Source organism: Podarcis erhardii (genome assembly GCF_964252035.2).
Source record: "Podarcis erhardii genome assembly, chromosome: 9".
Taxonomy (NCBI): domain Eukaryota; kingdom Metazoa; phylum Chordata; class Lepidosauria; order Squamata; family Lacertidae; genus Podarcis; species Podarcis erhardii.
The window spans coordinates 74,755,820-74,777,016 of record NC_138512.1 but is presented as its reverse complement, the minus strand read 5'-3'; the positions used below and the strand labels follow the sequence as shown (position 1 = coordinate 74,777,016).

Below are 21,197 nucleotides of genomic sequence, written 5' to 3'. Positions count from 1 at the left end.
CCAACAGAGATTAAAAATACATTAAAATGTCACACATTATAAACTTCCCTAAACAAGGCTGCCTTCAGATGTCTTCTAAATGTCAGGTAGTTGTTTATCTCTTTGACATCTGATGGGAGGGCGTTCCACAGGGCAGGTGCCACTACCAAGAAGGCCCTCTGCCTGGTTCCCTGTAGCTTTGCTTCTTGCAGGGAGGGAACCGCCTGAAGGCCCTCGGCGCTGGACCTCAGTGTCCGGGCTGAACAAGGGGGTTGGAGATGCTCTTTCAGGTATCCTGGGCCGAGGCCACTTAGGGCTTTTAAGGTCAGCACCAACACTTTGAATTGTGCTCGGAAACATACTGGGAGCCAACGTAGGTCTTTCAGGATTTGGGAGTTTACTTTTTCTTTTATGAACACGCTTAGCTACTTTAATTATAAGTTAAAGATAAGGGACCTCTGACAATTAAGTCCAGTCGCGAACAACTCTGGGGTTGCGGTGCTCATCTCGCTTTACTGGCCGAGGAAGCAGACGTTTGTCCGCAGACAGTTTTCCCAGGTCATGTGGCCAGCATGACTAAGCCGCTACTGGTGAAACCAGAGCAGCGTACGGAAACGCCGTTTACCTTTCCGCCGGAGCAGTACTTATTTTTCTACTTGCTCTTTGATGTGCTTTCGAACTGCTAGGTTGGCAGGAGCAGGGACCAAGCAACAGGAGCTCACTCCGTCGCGGGGATTCGAACCGCTGACCTTCCGATCGACAAGCCCTAGGCTCTGTGGTTTAGAACACAGCACCACCCGCACCCCCACTTTTATTATAGATATATAAATAACAAAAGAGTTGCCTTGAATCAGAGAGGCCTCTCAGCTTCAGTAAGACTGACATATTTGACATTGTAAACCGAACTCGTGGAACAAGCTTGCTAAAAATACTGTCACGGTAGCTATTGTTGGCAGGGTTACAGATGACTTTGCACAAGCCTGTCTACAAAAGGGAACACTGCATGTTTGAAAACGTGACTCCTTCATTGTTACGTATCATTTCGAAAACCCCACACACCACATGTCTAGAAAATCCTGGGCAGCAGGAATGGTTTTCCTTCCTCTGCCAATGAGACACACCTAGCTGTGGAGTCAGAGCCAAGATTACGACACTCAGAATAAAAATCAAACAAGACAGGCAGGTTTGATTCCCGCCTCTCCCCCCCCCCCACTAGCCAGCAAGATTCTGCATTTTGATGGGGAAGTTTAGGAGAGTACACACAATCTCCACAATAATCTTCGCTTTTACACGTTCACACCCTCTGTGGCACCAGAGCAGCTTTTGCCATACTGGAGATGTTTCTGGCTACAACTCCTGCTGGTTGGTGGGACTTATAGTGCAAAACATCTCAAGGGCGCCAGGTGAGACTGCCACCAGAGATCAGTGGTAAACACAGGAAAGTTGTCTTATTCCACAGCAGACCAATGGCCCAACTAGTTCTGCACTGGGTACACCAAGGATGGTCCAACATGGCACCCTCCAGATATTGTGGGGCTACAACTTCCTTCATCTGTGACTGCTTGTCATGCTGGCTGGGGGGCGATGGGATGTAATGGACTGGTTGGATGCAGAGGAGTGGTGTCCCCCCATCCTGCTGCAACTAGCTCCCTTCTCCACTTCTCTCCCAGAACCAGAAGAGGCATGAAAAGGGTGGATGAGAGGTTCTCTGCATGAAGGCGCAGTCTCCGATTGCTTGGGGAAAGCTCTGGAGAGGACGGGACAGCTGTGAGCAGGTGTCTAGAATTTCAGTTTCGGCAACTGATATTCATGGAGTAAGACCACTCTGCTCCTTAGGCCAGATGCTCAACCAAATCCATGGAGATGTTTTTGCTAATAACTCCAAAAGCAGAGGCAGAAGTCGAAGCAGGAGAGGGGCATGGGGGAGGCCAAAGGTGGTGAAGAGGCATGGCTGTCCCCCCATCCTGCCGCGACAAGGTCTCTTCTTCCCCTGGTTTCCAAGAACCCGGAGAGGCATGAAATGGGAGCAGCAAAAGCTCTACCTCTCTTTTAAATCAGAACCAGTGAGGGCAGTGAAGGTCCTGTGTGAGTGTCTGGAGGCGGTGGGAGGATGGATGGCAGGTAACAGATTGAGGGTGAATCCTGACAAGACAGAAGGACTGTTCTTGGGGGACGGGGGAGGGCTGGTATGGAGGACTCCCTGGTCCTGAATGGGGTAACTGTGCCCCTGAAGGACCAGGTGCGCAGCCTGGGAGTCATTTTGGACTCAGCTGTCCATGGAGGTACAGGTCAATTCTGTGTCCAGGGCAGCTGTCTACCAGCTCCATCTGGTACGTAGGCTGAGACCCCACCTGCCCGCAGACTGTCTGGCCAAAGTGGTTATATCTCCTGCTTGGACTACTGCAATGCGCTCTACATGGGGCTACTTTTGAAAGTGACCCAGAAACAACAACTAATCCAGAATGCGGCAGCTATTCTGGTTACTGGGAGCAGCCGCCGAGACCATATAACACCGGTCCTGAAAGACCTACATTGGCTCCCAGTATGTTTCCAAGCACAATTCAAAGTGTTGGTCCTGACCTTTAAAGCCCTAAATGGCCTCAAAGGCCCAGTATACTTGAAGGAGCGTCTCCACCCCCATCGTCCAGCCCATCGTCCAACTGAGGTCCAGCTCCGAGGGCCTTCTGGCGGTTCCTTCCCTGCGAGAAGAGAGGTTACAGGGAACCAGGCAGAGGGCCTTCTCGGTGGTGGTGCCTGCCCTGTCAGATGTCAAGGAAATAAGCAACTATCTTACTTTCAAAAGACATCTGAAGGTAGCCTTGTTTAGGGAAGTTTTTAATGTTGAATGTTGTATTGTGTTTTTAATATTCGGTTGGAAGCCGCCCAGAGTGGCTGGGGAAACCCAGCCAGATGGGCGGGGTATAAATAAATAAATTACTACTACTAGTAGTAGTAGTATTAACAAGCAGGCACAGTCTCAGATTGCTTGGGAAAGAGCCAGAAGAGGAGGAGACATAGCCAGCTCTGGGGAGGTGGGTAGCTGAAGGGAAGACCTACTGAAAAAGAGTTTTGCAACGGTTAGTATCCTCGTGTGCGGTCACTGAACACACACATGAACTTTCCCTTTTACTCTCTCCCTGCTCAGATGCCCTTTGTAGTAAACCGCAGGAGATCTCCATTCTGGGCGCAATGCAGTGCAGCTTCTGCCTTTTGAGACATGCATACAAGTCATGCTTCTCAAAGAGGAACACAAAATCTTGATTGAGAAATCCTTTTCGAGCAGTGAAAAATTCAGACAAAAAGCAAGAAGGGGGCGGAACACTTACAGATTCAATAGTTCAGACATTTCCTCCCCCAAGAAAGAGCTAATTGATACTTTCACAGTGTGTGTGTATATATATGTATGATGTCAGGCAACTTCAGTCCTTTTTCTTTTAAAAGGAAGAGTAATTTAATTTGATGTGTACATTAAAGCTGGAGGGGGGGACTGTTATCGTGATTAATTTTATTATTATGTTTTATGTTTTTTTTTTTTTTTTGCTCCGTAAAATGTGTTCTTAATGTTGTACACCGCCCTGAGACCTTTTGATAAAGGGTGGTATAATAATAATAATAATAATAATAATAATAATAATAATAATAATAATAGTAATTTACCCCCTTTAACTGCTGCTAACTATTGCTTCTTAGGGTTCTTCCAAGTGCTCCCGCATAGCTGTTTTGATGGCCTATAACAGAATACAATAAACTTTAGCCTGCTATCTGGATTATGCTTTGATATTTCATTAACTACCTTTGATGACCTGTGCCACGAAACAGATTTAATGAACACTCATATCAGAGAGCTCTGTGAATTGATAGCCGTAGCCTTTTATATACTTACCTTTTATGCTCTTCCACATCCTCTGTTTAATGCTCCTAACCCTTCTTTTAGTCTTTTATATATACCTTCTGTTTTAATAATTTTAGCTTTCCAAAACGTTTTACAGATTTTAAATGATTGCACCGCACTCTACTTATGCTGGTCTATGACCGTAATAAAGATTTGATTGACTGATCGTTAACTACCTTGGAGACCGGTACTGTCAGAAAAGTGACATATAAACTTTACAGGAGAACAAAAGCCACGCCCCCGTTAAAGGCTTGCAACTCTCTATGCCTCCCTTAAAGAGCCTGTGCTCCGTTTACGCAATTCAGTGACAACATATGTTTGCTTCCTGTGCAGTTGCAACAGAGAAGAGTTTGCAGTTTGCAGTCCATGATGCATCCAGGAAGAATGGACGAGACCGCACAGCCTGGCTTCCAAACCCTTTCCAAAGCAAAGCCCTGGGCAGGGTTGGAGGATGGATGGCAGCTAATGGATTGAGGTTGAATCCTGACAAGACAGAAGTACTGTTCTTGGGGGACAGGAGGCAGATGGGTGTGGAGGACTCCCTGGTCCTGAATGGGGTCACTGTGCCCCTGAAGGACCAGGCGTGCAGCCTGGGAGTCATTCTAGACTCACAGCTGTCCATGGAGGCGCAGGTCAATTCTGTGTCCAGGGCAGCTGTCTACCAGCTCCACCTGGCATGCAGGATGAGACCATACCCGCCCGCAGACTGTCTTGCCAGAGTGGTGCATGCTCTGGTTATCTCCCACTTGGACTACTGCAATGCGCTCTACGTGGGGCTACCTTTGAAGGTGACCTGGAAACTGCAACTAATCCAGAATGCGGCAGCCAGACTGGTGACTGGGGGCAGCCGCCAAGACCACATAACACCGGTCCTGAAAGACCTACATTGGCTCCCAGTACGTTTCCAAGCACAATTCAAAGTGTTGGTGCTGACCTCTAAAGCCCTAAACAGCCTCGGTCCAGTATATCTGAAGGAGCGTCTCCACCCACATCGTTCTGCCCAGACACTGAGGTCCAGCGCCGAGGGCCTTCTGGCGGTTCCCTCATTGCGAGAAGTGAGGTTACAGGGAACCAGGCAGAGGGCCTTCTCGGTAGTGGCGCCTGCCCTGTGGAATGCCCTCCCATCAGATGTTGAAGAGATAAACAACTACCTGACATTTAGAAGACATCTGAAGGCAGCCCTGTTCAGGGAACTTTTTAATGTGTGACATTTTAATGTATTTTTAATCTTTGCTGGAAGCCGCCCAGAGTGGCTGGGGAAACCCAGGGTACAAATAAATTATTATTATTATTATTATTATTATTAGCAGCACCAGAGGACTTTGCATCCTTCCGCAGTGTATAACTGAGTGGGTGGAGGGTACCATTACAATTTGCTATTTTCCGCTCACTGGTTGAGGGTGGTGGAACCGCCTCACCGCCGGTGAGCAGAATTTGCAAGATGGGATTTTTGTCTGCATGGACACCCCTGCACTGTCATATTTGATAAAGGAGGGGGCGAGGGGACTAAGATAATCTCCACAATTTTCTAAGCATTTTAAGCCATTAAGCCCTTGATCTCATTATAAGGAATTAGAGGCCTTCATTCTTCTGCCAGCATTTTTTTAAAAAAGAGGCCTTTGCAGCCAAAAAGCAAAACAACACACACACCCTGCTAGCCTGCCACACACAAACGTTCCCATGATCAATGGCGCCAAAAGGATCCTACTGCGTAACAATCCACAGCCAAAGAATTATCCTTTCGTCACCCTGCAGGGCTCCTTCTATGGGACGTTGGACTCCAAAGTCCATCAGTTCCTGCTGGTGGCTGGAGACGACAACAACAACAACAACAACAACAACAACAACAACAACAATTTATTTGTACCCCACCAATCTGGCTGAGTCTCCCCAGCCACTCTGGGCGTCTTCCAACAAAGAAGACAACAGGAACATACGAAGTGGTCTTAATTTGTTTGGGAGCCAAGGCGTTCGACAACCAAGGTACCACTGTATACGGAACAGGAGATGTTGTGGACAAAAGATCATTGTGAAATGTGTGTGTTGACCTCAGGCAACGCACAGACTCCGTGAGTGCTTATTTTGAGGAACTTAGATGTGACCCAAGACATATAGCAGCAGTTAGGGCAGTGAATGACCTATTGCACTGCTTTGAAATTACTGGCAAGAAACACACACCGCAGTACAGCTTCTGGGATCCCCATGCAGCTGCCTGGCTTAAATAAATGAGGAAGGCAGGGGAAGAAGAGGAGATGTACAAGCATGCACCCAAGGTGAATTCCTGCCATAGTATGGGGTAGCTTGAGAACCTCACCAGCGTCATAGAGGCGAGTTCTTAGGAGAAAACATGCCAGGAGAACGTTCTGGGCGCCTGGCAACACAGCAGGGACTCGGCATTCCATGACGATCCGGTTGCAAGTCTACAGCCCGAAGGCACCCAGGTCTGGGATCTTGCTCAGCGCCTGTGTGGGAGGCCACCCAATATCTTCCATGCATGCTGTCTCGAGAGGTATGGGAGAAGAGGCAGGAGAGAGTCACGATTAAATGATTCAGAGTTTTCAGCCCCAACGAAAACGGGGTGTTGCTTCACTCGCAGATCTGCAAGCTTGGCAGGACTTAAGAAGGGCCCTGCTGCATCAGACCCAAGGTCTGATCCTGCTTGCACCGTGGGCAAAAAGATCCTGTTGGGAAGCCCCCAAGCAAGGCATGAAGGCAACAGCTCTCTGCCACAGGTGTTCTCCAGTGGCTGGCAGAACAGATTCTTTCTGATGATGGAGGTCCCAGGTAGCCATCGTGCGATCAGATCTAGGCAATTCAGAAGCTCTGCTGCGCTGTCTTCCCCGAGCATCCATTATTCTGAGAAGGGACTTTTAATGATGCAGCTAGAAGGCTGATCGCCGAAGAATGGATGCTTTTGAGAGCCAGTGCGGTGTAGTGGTTAAGAGCTGTAGTCTCGTAATCTGGGGAACCGGGTTCGCGTCTCCACTCCTCCACATGCAGCTGCTGGGTGACCTTGGGCCAGTCACACTTCTTTGAAGTCTCTCAGCCCCACTCACCTCACAGAGTGTTTGTTGTGGGGGAGGAAGGGAAAGGAGAATGTTAGCCGCTTTGAGACTCCTTCAGGTAGTGATAAAGCGGGATATCAAATCCAAACTCTTCTCTTCTTTGAATGATGGTGCTGGAGGAGACTCTTGAGAGTCCCATGGACTGCAGGAAGATCAAACTGATCCATTCTGAAGGAAATCAGCTCTGAGTGCTCACTGGAAGGACAGATCCTGAAGCTGAGGCTCCAATACTTTGGCCACCTCATGAGAAGAGAAGACTCCTTGGAAAAGACCCTGATGTTGGGAAAGATGGAGGGCACATGGAGAAGGGGACGACAGAGGACAAGATGGTTGGATAGTGTTCTCGAAGCTACCAGCATGAGTTTGACCAAGCTGCGGGAGGCAGTGGAAGACAGGAGTGCCTGGCGTGCTCTGGTCCAGGGGGTCACAAAGAGTCGGACACAACTAAACGACTAAACAACAGCCTAGGGTTTTACAAACTCTGCAAACTGCATGGGGAATTTCTTCCACAGCTCCAGTCTCCCACTTCCTAGCTTGATGTACAATTCGCCTTAATGCTTTTTACAGGCACCAAGGACACACACACTGAATAGAATGCACACAGAGGAGACTGGCTGTTGCGTCTCTGCATGAGTTCCTGCCCTGGGTTTGCCTTGTTCTAAGCAGCAGGGATATCTACATCAGTGATTCGTGCAGAAATTTGGAGATGCCACAGTTCTGTGGATGTGGCATGCTGAGAGCTCCAGGTGCGTTCCCCGACAGCCCCAGTTAAAAGAGATCTGGTGGCCGATGTTGGAAAGAGTTCTCTGCCTGAGGCTGTGGACAGCCGCTGCCATTCATCGGAGACTAGTAAGGAGCAGCTGCATACTCCTTTCCTAAGACAGAGGATGCTCCAAGGGGATGGGCCAAGTGTTACACACTTTAAAAATAAAATAACTTTTGGCTGCAATGAGTGATGCAGCGGTGGAGAGGATTGTGCTTCAGCTATCAGACGTTTTGGAAACAGCTGCTTTATAAGCCATCAAGACATAAACCACAAGAGGATAGATAAAAGACTTAGGCCGTTCACGGAAAACAGCTCATAGCAAGCGCTTTTTCACTTCCAAGTTATCTCTCTCAGCAGTTAATTCCAAAAAGAGCCTTGAAAGTTGTCTGCGTGCGTCCAGATTTCTCTCTCGGTACCGTTACACACGAGTGGAGCAGAAGTACCGAAACAAACAAATTGCAACCGTGTTTTGCAGGTGCAACACTGCAGCTCTGAGGAGCTGCCCTTACCAAACCACCAAGTTCTGCCGTGCAATTTAGCTACCACTGCACTTGGATCACTTTAGAGGAGGCAGGAGGAGGAGGAGTTTGGATTTGATATCCCGCTTTATCACTACCCAAAGGAGTCTCAAAGTGGCTAACAATCTCCTTTCCCTTCCTTTCCCCACAACAAACACTCTCTGAGGTGAGTGAGGCTGAGAGACTTCAGAGAAGTGTGACTAGCCCAATGTCACCCAGCAGCTGCATGTGGAGGAGCGGAGACGGGAACCCGGTTCCCCAGATTACGAGACTACTGCTCTTAACCACTACACCAATCTTCAACCTAATTCATCCCCAAGTTTGCAAGTCTCGCTAGGAGCTTCTAGGCCAGCCACAAAGATTCAATATGGAAGTATTCATTCAGTTCCAGCTCAGAAGGACCTCAGCCAAAAACAGTTCTGGCTTCAAAAATCAGGAGAGTTTAGTGTGGCTCTGGATGACTGGGAGGGGAAAAAACCATGCACCCCCCCCAAAAAGTGCTACAATAAAGTTAGCAATTGTTGTATGTCCCTTACCAACCCACACTTCCAGTGTTTGAAATTACCGTATTTTTCGCTCTATAAGCCACACTTTCCCCCCTCCAAAAATTAAGGGGAAATGTGTGTGCGTCTTATGGAGCAAATGCAAGCTCCTTCTCTTCAGCGATAGCCTCCGAGTGCTCCCTCCGTGCTCTGGAGGCTTCGTGTTGCTTTTGCTGAAGCCTGGGGAGCGAGAGGGGTCGGTGCGCACCAGAGCTCCCGCTGCGCTCCGGAGGCTTCGGGTTCCTTTTGCTGAGGCCAGGAGAGCAAGACTCCTGGCTTCAGCAGAGAGGGAGAGCTGAACAGCACCCCTTCAGCGAAGCGGGAGGAGAAATTTAAGGGGCTCCGTTCTCCTGCCGCTTCGCTGAAGGGGCGCTGAGCAGAGAGGGGGAGATTTTTTTCCCCTTGTTCTCCCCCTCTAAAACAAGGTGCGTCCTATGGTTGGGTACGTCCTATAGAGCGAAAAATACGGTACCTGGGCACCAGGCTACACCTGCCTTTCAATGAACCCTTGGGGACCCTTGGATCTGGACTGTTTTCACACACTAACACCCCATCCTGTAAAATTGCATCTGTTATATTTTATCTGCACAATTGGAATGGATTTCTGGAGCCAAATTGCTTTTTCTGTGCAGCCTGAGCAGGAGAAGTGAACAATGGTATAGTTGGTTGTTGTAGCTCGCCTACGACAATTGCCCCACTGCCCTGCTCACAGTTGTGAGGAATAGTCTTACGTTATGAATGATCCATTTCACCGTTAAGAAAAAGAGGTGGGAACGGGCCAATATATATGTAGACTGTCCCTGGTTCAAGTGACTTTTCTTCAAGTTCTCAAAGCTCTTAAACCAGCTCAAGGTTGTCATCTGAACTAGCCAGATGTTCTACTGAGTATCAATCACAGCCAGGCTATCATTTGAAAAAGAAGACTTGAGATCCGTCTTGTCCAAAAATGGCAACTAGACATTTCGTTTTGGCGGCTGCAACCTTGGTTTAAGGAACCTAGCTTATATATCTGAATTTCTAACCAGTCCAGCATCAAACATTTATACTGCAAGCTCTGTGGGAAAGGAAACTCAGGCTCCTCAATCTTAGTCTAGTGTTCATAACAATAATTTAATAATATTTTAAAAATTATTTATACCCCACTCATCTGGCTGGTTTTCCCCAGCCACTCTGAGCGGCTCCCAACAGAATATTAAAAATGTGGCAAAACATCAAACATTAAAAACTTCCCTAAACAGGGCTGTTTTCAGATGTCTTCTAAAAGTCAGATAGTTGTTTATTTCCTTGGCATCTGACGGCACCAAATAAATAAGAAGGGTGAAGCAGAAAGGGTAATCCCTTGGCACAGAAGTGCGAGTGCCCAAAATGCACACAGCTTAATGCTGTTGCAAAAAAAAGGATTCACTGTTGACTTTTCCCCCGCAAGACAAGCATCAATTAAATTCCATTTGCACACAGTAGTTCTGCCAAACCCGACACCCACCCCATGGAAAGAAACACAGTAATAATAATGAGATGTGTGACCAAACCAAACATAAACAAAGACGCCATTGCAACACAACGACATCCACTTACTTTCTCGTTGCATCGTACCGAATTACATAACCGACCTGAGCACGTGCAATCAACAAGTCAAAACGTTTATACGCAAGAATCCCAGCTAGAAAAATCGGTTTCACTTCCCAAACACTTACAGACTTGCACCCTGTCAAACTTCCAACTGTAGGTGGATGTGGCAATTTCAGAAGCAGCCTTTCATGAGCCGAAAAGCACCCCCACAAACCAGGTGGCATGGGAGCAATAGTCGCAGCTGACCAGGTTACACACCGACGCAAGAACAGAGGCTCCAGAATAAACGTACATTTATTCGTACGTTAGCACAAAACCTGAACACTTGCGAGCCAAGGCCACAGTCTATAGGTGGCTAAAACTCTGTTTCAGTTTCTTCCGCTTTGCAATCATAGTCGGTCACCACATTCCTGCCATTTTTATTTTATTCTTTTAAAAGTCATGAGTTTGGTGTGCTTTTCTTCAAATTTATATGCTTTTGTATGCAATTTTGCCTACGACATGCATTTCCCCCAAACAATCTCTCCTGGCGTAATGAATTCCATGTTTTGTTTTGTTTTTTACTAATCTATACATTTATATGTAGGCTTCCTCCTTATACACACGTTTTGCAGCTGAATAAATTATTATTATTATTTTTGCAAAATTCAGAGAAGCGTGATATTTCGGAAGGTTGCTTCACTTTGATTTGCATATTATGTATGGAAGTGTGAATCAGGGAGGTTCTCACGAAAATGAGAATTAAGCTCTCCCATCGATAGTCAGGGATACCCTGGCCAAAATTCCACCATCAACGGGGGCAGAGGCAGGTCTTTTGCAAGGGTTCATCCAAAAAAATCATTGCCGGATCCAGCAAACACAAAAACCCTGCAATTTTTATAACCCCGATACCCTCCACTTGCAAGAGGATAGTGCCAGATGAAAACAGATACACCAGCTTTCTGTTACGCAACCTAGGGCGTCATGATGTGCAGAGCGAGCCAACCCAACACATCTCTTGTTGCAGATTTGGCAACAGAACCCTCCTGGAGATAAATAGGGGGAAATCAACCTAGAATTCAGAACTACCTATAAAATGGAAAGCACTCCATTAAGAGGGTTAGCAGACTAGTTTTCTCTTCCTTTAAAAAAAAATCTAAGAGTTTAAATTCAATCTGTTTGATATACCTTAAGAAGTTCTAAGTGTATACTTTTAATGTGTTTGCATATTTGGCTGTATCCAAATAACTCATACTCTGAGTAGATCCTTTAAGTCAGTCAATTCCACTGATTTCAAGAGCTCAGTTCTTAGTATGACGTAGATAAATAAATCCAATTTCATTTTAAACCTGCTTTTTTTTTTTTACCCACACCTAGTCCAATTTTTTAAATATTTCGGCTCATGTCAGTTATGACAGGCGATCCCGATCTCAAGATATGCAATACTGAGCCAGCCAAATTAAATACAAGTAGCAGGAAAAGGCTAGAATTGAAACATGAAACATATATTATATCTACATATCTATATAAGAAGACAGGCACTGCGCTTTCTAAATGATGTGCAGAGCGAGCCAACCCAACACATCTCTTGTTGCAGATTTGGCAACAGAACCCTCCTGGAGATAAAGACAGAAGAAGACAGGCACTGCCTGGAAATGGAAATGCCAAGTGGAAATGCCAAGTGGAAATGCAGGAAAATGGAAATGCCAAGTGGAAATGCAGTTATAAAGAGAACATTTCAAGAATTCACCACTCTGTGATAAAGTCAGTAGCACCACCAAGTTAAACCTGACCCACAAAAACGCACCCCCCTTTTTTGCATGAAAAACCAAACGTGTTTTGCAGTTATAATAAACCTGGCAGAGCCTGCGTTTTTAAAGTCAACCACTTCAAATCCAGACAGCCAACCAAGCCTTGATTCTCTCAGAATTAGGAACCCTCTTGACCCCCAAACACAATTCCTTCAATCTCTTCCGTTGGCCCTCCCTGCCTTTGGTTAAAGATCCGACTTACAGAAAGCTGGACATCTGAATGGAGGAGGACATTGAGACAGCGTTTCGAAAACAAAATAAAAACAGAACGACGGCTCAAAGATAAAGCGCAAAACAACAGAAGCGGCAAAAGAGAGAGAGCTCCACTAACCCCGAATCCCACTGGCCGCGAAAGGATGGGCAGCTGCAACGAGGCTGGGAATTAATACAGAGCGCAAGAGCCCTGACGAAGCAAGAAGGGGCTGTTGACTGACAAGCACATCTGCTCCAAACCAGGGTCATCGCTGTCTAAGTGGACACAGGATGCAGTGCGACTTGCATCAGCCTCTGATCAATCAGGAAAGATATATAGTGGTACCTTGAGTTACAAACGCCTCAGGTTACAAACGCTTCAGGTTACAAACTCCGCTAACCTGGAAGAGTTACCTCGAGTTGAGAACTTTGCCCCAGGATGAGAATGGAAATCGTGTGCCAGCAGCACAGCGGCAGCAAGAGGCCCCATTAGCGAAAACACGCCTCTAAGAACAGTTTCAGGTTAAGAACAGAGCTCCGGAACGAATTACGTTCGTAACTAGAGGTACCACTGTACCAAGTTGGGTACAGAGCCAGGCTTGAGGCTCTTAGGTCCAGTTGCCTTAGGGACCACCTAACCTTTCTATAAGGACGCGGGTGGCGCTGTGGTCTAAACCACTGAGCCTCTTGGGCTTGCCAATCAGAAGGTTGGTGGTTCGAATCCCTGCGACGGGGTGAGCTCCCGTTGCTCGGTCCCTGCTCCTGCCAACCTAGCAGTTCGAAAGCATGTCAGAGTGCAAGTAGATAAATAGGTACCGCTCCGGTGAGAAGGTAAATGGCTTTTCCGTGCACTACTCTGGTTCGCCAGAAGCGGCTTAGTCATGCTGGCCACATGACCTGGAAAAACTGTCTGCGGACAAACACCGGCTCCCTTGGCCTGTAAAACAAGATGAGCGCCGCAACCCCAGAGTCGTCTGCAACTGGACTTAACTGTCAGGGGTCCTTTACCTTTACCATTTCTATCCAAGACTTCCTGCAGGATCGTTGATGGTTGTCCATGCTCCCTAAGCTGGTGAGGCTCATTTGACAGTGACATGAAGCACTCTTGCCCAGTGCAATGATCCTCCAACAGAGATTTCAGCAGGCGCCTTCTAAAATATAGGAAGAGAGACTCGCAGGATCAGGCAAGCGGTCCACCTGCTCCAGCATCCTGCAGTGGCCAGCCAGCACTCTCCCTTCCTGCAGTTTCCAGAAACTGGGATTCAGGGGCATAATATACAGCAGGACATTCTATTATTAACCTGCGCACATTTGCTGAAAACCTTTGGGGCTTACGCAGACAATCAATAAAAACTTCAGTTAGCTGGTGATCTGCAATATTAAATTGTGTGTGTGTGTGTGTGTGCGCGCGCGCGCGCGCGCGCGCAATTATACCTGTTGTAAACTGATTTGAGTTTTTAAAATGAAATTGAAGTACAGTTGTACCTTGGAAGTCAAATGGAATCCATTCCGGAAGTCCATTTGACTTCCAAAATGTTCGAAAACCAAATTGCGGCTCCTGCAGCCAATCAGAAGCCACAGAAGCCCCGTCGGACGTTCGGGTTCTGAAAGAACGTTTGCAAACCAGAACAATCACTTATAAATAAAACAAATACCACCATCCGAACAAAGGTCGCTTGCAAGCAATGAAAATATTGGCAATTGCTTTCTCCTCATCTCTGTAACCTGCCTAGGGTAGGTAGCAAATGGGTCAGCGAGGACTGGGTTTGCCACCCAATCCTTGCTGTTCTTGTTTTGTCATTTTTATGGGAGAAATAATGTCCGCAGTCAGGTACACTTGCCCCGGGCCTCGGAGATCTAAGCCGGCTGGGGATCCCCGCGAGGGGCTTGCTGGACTTATGATGTTGTGCCAAGATTTCCCCCTGCCTCCCAGCTGACCGGGGTCTTAATGGGCGAAATGACCTGTCTGTCCGTATGCACTGCAAGGCTCCGATGGTAAAATCTGCAGCTGCGTTACTGCATACTAGCGCGTAGAGTCAGATCAGGCAAAGGCTTTTCCCACCCGCCCTCCAGCCTGAGGAACCTTCAGAATGGAACTGCCGCCACGAGCCTTTAGGCACATGTGTCTTTTAATGAACTGGTGTGTAAGATTATGAGTCATGGGGGTGGAAAGGCTGAGTGTACGATTTCGGCAACGCTTGGTTTATTTTTGGTTGCTGGCTTCCTAAAGTTGCTAATATTGCTTTGCAGATTATGAATGATGCAGTACTTTGTGAATCTAGCAATACGAACTTCTGCTATAGCATGTACACTTCAGCTTGTGACTTTAGTAGTTTTGTGAATAGTGTTGTTGTCTTTTCCAAAATCAGAATGGTAGAGTTGGAAGGAACCCTGAGGATCATCGGGGCCGACCCCTTGCAATGCAGGAATATGCAGCTGCCCCATACGGGGATCAAACCTGCAACCTTGGCATTATCAGCCCCACGCTCTAACCAACAGAGCTACTGATGGCTAGTTTATTATTCTACGTGATTTAAGTTGCATTTGTGATGCTCTATTATGTGATTGTCGTTTGTGAGCTGCTCTGCGATTTGTGTGAATGAAAAGCTAATTACAGTGGTGCCCCGCAAGACGAACGCCTCGCAAGACGGAAAACCCGCTAGACGAAAGGGTTTTCCGTTTTGGAGGCGCTTCGCAAAACGAATTTCCCTATGGGCTTGCTTTGCAAGACGAAAATGTCTTGCGAGTTCCTGCGGGTTTTGCCCCCTTTCCCCCCTTTTTTCTAAGCAGCTAAGCCGCTTATCAGCTGATCCGCTAAGCTGATAAGCCGCTAAAAGCCACTAAAAGCCGCTAAACCGCTAATAGCGCTAATCCGCTAAGCTGTCAATGGGCTTGCTTCGCAAGACGAAGAAACCGCTAGACGAAGAGCCTCATGGAACGGATTAATTTCGTCTTGCGAGGCACCACTGTAATAATAATAAAAGATGATGATGATGATAGATAATAAATGAAATTAAACCAGATTAGGGGCTGCTGCTGAGGTGGCATGTCTCAAGGACTGCGAGTCGGTCGGAGCAAGTCGCCAGGTATAGTTGATTGCTAACTTTTGAGCTTCTCATGTATAAACAGCTATGTAAAGGATATTGCGGTGGAGATGTTGCAAAATAAACTGGTTTATCCGAGCTCCCTTGCCCTCTTATGTAACCCGAACGGCTGCTTTTCTGTTTGAGTTTACTATTTTATTGCAACAAGACTCCCATCTCTGGCCTCAGACAAGCTCTGCATGGGCCTGCCTGGGGGAAACTCTCAAGCAGGGCCCAAGCACAACTCTTCTACAAAACTGTGTGTCTGGGGGCAAAATAAACAACAACACCACTTTGTCCATCTGACTGGGTTGCCCCAGCCACTCTGGGCAACTTCCAGCATATACAAAAACATAATAAAACATTAAACATTAAAACCTTCTCTATACAGGGCTGCCTTCAGGTGTCCTCTAAAAGTTGTATAGTTATTTATCTCCTTGACATCTGATGGGAGGGAGTTCCACAGGGCAGGTGCCACCACCGAGAAGGCCCTCTGCCTGGTTCCCTGTAACTTCACTTTGCACAGTGAGGCAACCGCCAGAAGACCCTCAGAGGAGGACCTCAGTGTCTGGGCTGAACGATGGGGATGGAGACGCTCCTTTAGAGGCTGTTTAGGTAACACCCAAATGCCTTAGGACCACAGGAAGCTGACAAGCCAAGCAATTGTCCCATCATTCTAACCCAATGCAACCAGGAGTAGCAAAAATGGCGCCCTCCCCCAAGATGCTAATGAACTATAATTTCCATCAGTCTCAGGCAGCATGACCAGGGGCTGGGGGTGATGGGAGCTAGAGTTGACAACATCTAGAGCAGTGGTCCCAATTGGTGGACATAACCCACCCAGGGGGGTCCCTCTACCATAGATACCAACATTTTCCAAAGTAGGGGGCCCATGGCTTGGCTTTTGAAAAGTGGGTGGTCTGCAATATTTAGCTGAGAACCACTGACCTAGAGCATAGTGGTCTAGTCTGACTGTCAGCGGATCCCCGCAGCCTTGGGACACAGGTGTTTGGCATCGCCTGCCAGAAGGATCAGGTAGCAGAAGATGCCAGGAACTGAACCCGGGACATGCCACCTGCAGAACGTGGAATGCACATTCCGCATGTACATTCCGCTAAGCCACAGGCCATCTTATTTTTAACAAAGGAAGCTGCTGTGCAGGATATTTTAGAGGCCGTAATGACCATTAGACATGACTGACCCAGTTTCCAACGCCACATTTAAGCATTAAGATACATGACTAGAGGCAAGCAGCCAAAAATTGCTCTGCCTGTTTCTGAATCAATGCAATATTTCCTCACCTCCGCCAGTTCCCTTCCCCGTATTTCTTTCTCCCCCAGGTTTGTTAACCTCCATCTAAGTAGTACTATTCAGAAGTGCAGTATAGGCTCACACAGTTGGTTGCTTCTTCATACACATTCCATGCAGATAGAAAGAGAGCCTGTCAGGGCTCTTTCTCCATGATGTGCTACTTGTCTGCATGCACGGCAGTTGGGCCATCTGCAGCGCAGCGCGTCTTCCCCACTGTCCTCGGACCTCCTTCGAAGGCTGGCGGTGGGGCGGAGAGCCCTCCTCCCGCCGCCAGCCTTCGGAAGGCTGCTCCGAAGGCTGGCGGTGGGGCGGAGAGACCTTCTCCCCGCGCCAGCCTTCGGATGGCTGTCCTGAAGACTTGCGGTGGGTGGGAGGAGGGTTTTCCTTCCCACCGCCAACTTTCAGAATGCTGTTCTGAATGTTGCGTGGGGAGGAAAAACCCTCCTCCCACCGCAAGCCCCGGGAACAGAGGAGAAGCGCTGTGCGCCTTCCCCTCTGTTCCCGTACCTGTCCTGAAGGCTTGCGGTGGGGAGAAAAGCCCTTCTCCGCACCGCCAGCCTGGCAAGCGGTCTCCATAGGAACGCATTAATTGATTTTCAATGCATTCCTATGGGAAACTGTGCTTCGCAAGACAAAAAACTCTCAAGAAGAAAAAACTTGCGGAACGAATTAATTTCGTCTTGCAAGGCACCACTCCTAAGTGCAGCCTGAGCGGGTACAGCCCAAGCACAGGCTGGACATCTCAGTGGCAACTAGGCTAAAGCCTCCTCTCATCTGCTCTTCTCTTCCTCAGAAGCTGATGCCTTGTCTCTCTTTGCTCTGCCCTCTTCATTCCTCTCCGTGTCCTGGGACACCAGGGGGAGGGAAGTTGGTTGCAGCAGGAGGGGGAGAGTCCCCGGATTCATCTTCAGTAGCCTGACTCATCTCTGCCTCTTGACTCCCTGCTTCTCCAGCCTCTGCTTCTGTCTCTGGACTGCTGTCTGGAACAGCCTCTTCCTGCTCACTAAACCCTGTTGCCTGTTCCGACACCTTCTCTTCCCAGTCTGCTCCCTCTTCTCCCTCTGACCACTCATCGTCATCCCACCACCAATCCCCGGGCTCTGAGCCTTTTCTGTTGGGGGTTCCTTACCACCACCATTCTTCTGCATCCAGCCAGTCCATAATAGCAGACCAGTCTCGTGCAACCTGCTGCCCTCCAGGTATTTTGGGACTGCAATTCTCACCAGCCCAAGCCAACAAAACTGTGCCTGCTATGGCTAGTGAGAGTAGCAGTCCCAAACATCAGGAAGCCACCAGGTTGGCCACAAGGCTAAAGCTAAGGAAACTTCTCTATACAGTTGTACCTTGGAAGTCGAACGGAATATAATAATAATAATAACAATAATAATAATAATAGTGTGTGTGTGTGTGTATATATATATATATATATATATATATATATATACACACCCCACCCATCTGGCTGGGTTTCCCCAGCCACTCTGGGCGGCTTCCAAATGAATATTAAAATACAATAATCTATTAAACATTAAAAGCTTCCCTAAACAGGGCTGCCTTCAGATGTCGTTCGACTTCCAAAACATTCGAAAAATCAAATCGCAGCTTCTGATTGGCTTCAGGAGCCAATCACAAGCTGCGGAAGCCCGTTGGACGTTCGGGTTCCAAAAGAACGTTCGCAAACAGGAACAATCACTTCCGAATTTGTGGCGTTCGGGAGCCAAAACGTCCGAGTTCCAGGACGTTCAGGATCCACGGTACAAATGTATCATGAACTGGATCTGCTGAACCATGCAACCACATCCAAGAGAGGCCCAGGCTTGCGGTTCTTTGAAAAGGAGGTGCCCGTGCCAGATGGCAAGTGACATTTGAAATTGGAGGGAGTCCCATAAGCGGTTTGTGATAAGGGTTGGGCGTCTACTGCTCCAGTAAGGGGGAAATTGAGAGCCAAGACGTCCACTGGGCACACCTGGAAGAAACTCCTTTGGAGGCTGGCCAATAAGCACAGGCACGGCTCAGCCATAAATAGAACAATGAATGGTTTTTATTATTAATATTATTATCATCATGGCTTAGAATAGAAAGAATGGGAGGCAAGACAAAATGGAATTTACCTACGTCGGAGAGCAAGCTGCGAAATCTTGGAACCGGAAAAGGGTTTGTTGACACACTAGGCCTCAATGAAATGCGCGGCGGTTTCTAAAAGCTCCGCCAACAGATAATGCGGTCTTTATCACCCGCATAACTTATTATGTACATAAGAGCAGAAAAGAGAATTCAGTGCACTAGTTATGTGGAGAAGGCAGCTACAGAATAGTGTCTCCCCCTTCTTCCACAAAACTGGAACTCATGGATGTTCAATGAAGCTAAACGTTGGAAGATTCAGGAGAGGCGAAAGAGAAAGCACTTCCTCCAAAAAGTGTGCAGAGGCTCTCCAAAAACTTCCCTCCCTCTCTCATAACACTAGGACTGGCAAAGATCCCATGAAGCTGAATGTTGGAACATATGGCACATAGAAAAGAAATGACTTATTCATACAGCCAAACTATGCTCACCAACCTAAAAAAGGTAAAGGGACCCCTGACCATTAGGTCCAGTCATGACCGACTGTGGGGTTGCAGCGCTCATCTCGCTTTACTGGCCGAGGGAGCCGGCGTACAGCTTCCGGGTCATGTGGCCATCATGACTAAACCGCTTCTGGCAAACCAGAGCAGCGCACGGAAATGCCATTTACCTTCCTGCCGGAGCGGTACCTATTTATCTACCTGAACTTTGACGTGCTTTCGAACTGCTAGGTTGGCAGGAGCAGGGACCGAGCAACGGGAGCTCACCCCGTCGTGGGGATTCAAACCGCCGAACTTCTGATCGGCAAGTCCTAGGCTCTGTGGTTTAACCCACAGCGCCACCCGCGTCCCACTCACCAACCTAGATGGCTTTAAAAGAGGATTAGACATTCTGGGAAATGGCTTAGACTTTGGCCCATCAAACCAGTCCCATCTACTCAGGTATGGGCATCCCAAAGTTTCAGGAAGTGGGCTCTTTACCCAAGATCTCAAGGGCTGAATGTGCGGCATTGTGCCCAAGGCGTGCGCCAAGCAGCCAACGACATCCCTCTGAGATGCTTCTGTTGTTAGCAGAGAGAGGCTAGGCAATTTCACGGCAGTTGGGCCATCTGCTTCCACAACTTACCTGGCAAAAAAACAGACGGGTCATCTATCCCAGATTGCAGCTGCGTGTTCCAAGCAGCAATCGCACCTGCTCCGTTGATATTTAATCTCTACTCGCAGGGATAATTAGAGGTGGATTTTGCTCACGGTATTGTGCCACCCTCCTCGCCTTTACAACCAAAGGGACCGTAGCTGGTTAGAGGGGTGAGTTTCTAGGTTGGATCCATCAAGCTTTCATTCACTCACTCACAGTTTTGCAAACTCTTTTGAGTGAAGATGTCTGCCATAACCCCAACATTCACCCTGGCAACACAACACCTATCTCAGTCCCCGGAGAGCACTGATGCAAGCCTGACTCTTGAACGCTGTTTGAGGAAGCTTAGGGGGTTTTCCTTGGATTTATTTCAGCTGATTCTGGCCAGGCGCAGAGATCCATTCTGTTGGATTCCTTGTCCCAAGGTGAACTGCCAAGGCTGATGAACGTGTTATATAACCAGCGACCCACAGCCAAAGGCACTTCGAAGAATTGTTATTAATATAAACAAGAGAGCTTTGTTGCATCTTAAACACTAACCACTCTATTGCGGCATCAGCTTTCACAGATATTATATTAATATGTGAAACATAATTTGCTCTGCTTCTTTAAACCCGGGGCTCTCCAGTCCAAAAGATCCCATTCAAAGCATCTTTGTTGCTCTACACATTGCAGAGATGCCTTCTTGTTCCCAGGCGCTGTTTCAGCGAAATCTCTCTCTCTCTCACACACACACACACCTGGGGTCCCTTAGAATCTACTTGATCCTCTTCCTACTTTATTCCCCGAACACCAGCACCTCTGCCACTGTCCTCACTTTACAGCCACCAGCCCACCTTCCATCTCCAGGTCTTGCCCATTTCATTTGGGTCTGCTTTTAAGATTTCTGTGGCTGACGCTGTTCCCTTTCATCTGGGATATTGGTGAACATTCCATGGCATCACAGAAGCTCAAGCCAACACAGCAGTGCTGGGAGCCTAGGAAGCTGCCTTATACAAAGCCAGAACAATGGTCTGTGTAGCTCGGAGCAGGATCTCTCCCTGCCCTGCCTAGAGATGTTGGGATTTGAACCTGGGACTCTCTGCATGCGTAGATGAGTCACAAGAGGCAAGAGTTTGAGCCTACTCTTTATAAGGCAGGGATGGGGAACCTGTGACACTCTAGGTCAGCGTTTCCCAAACTTGGGTCTCCAGCTGTTTCGGACTACAATTCCCATCATCCCTGACCACTGTTCCTGCTAGCTAGGGATGATGGGAGTCGTAGTCCAAAAATAGCTTGGATACCCAAATTTG

The 21,197-nt window shown here is 47.8% G+C and overlaps 1 protein-coding gene across 5 annotated transcripts in view; it reads right to left on the bottom strand.

Moving 5' to 3' along the window:
- RNF24 (ring finger protein 24) overlaps positions 1–21,197 on the bottom strand; it is an 81,340-nt gene that overhangs the window by 45,340 nt on the left and 14,803 nt on the right. The window contains exon 1 of one of the 5 annotated variants that reach the window (XM_081877390.1): positions 12,453–12,568. The exons of 3 other annotated variants lie outside the window; for them this stretch is intronic. Coding sequence is in view for 1 of the 2 variants with exons in the window: in XM_081877393.1 (XP_081733519.1) it covers positions 12,324–12,355 (32 nt within the window). In the remaining variant the exon portion in view is untranslated. Of the gene's footprint in view, positions 1–12,323; positions 12,569–21,197 lie in introns of those variants that run through there. One more of the 5 variants, XM_081877393.1, reaches the window with a different exon arrangement.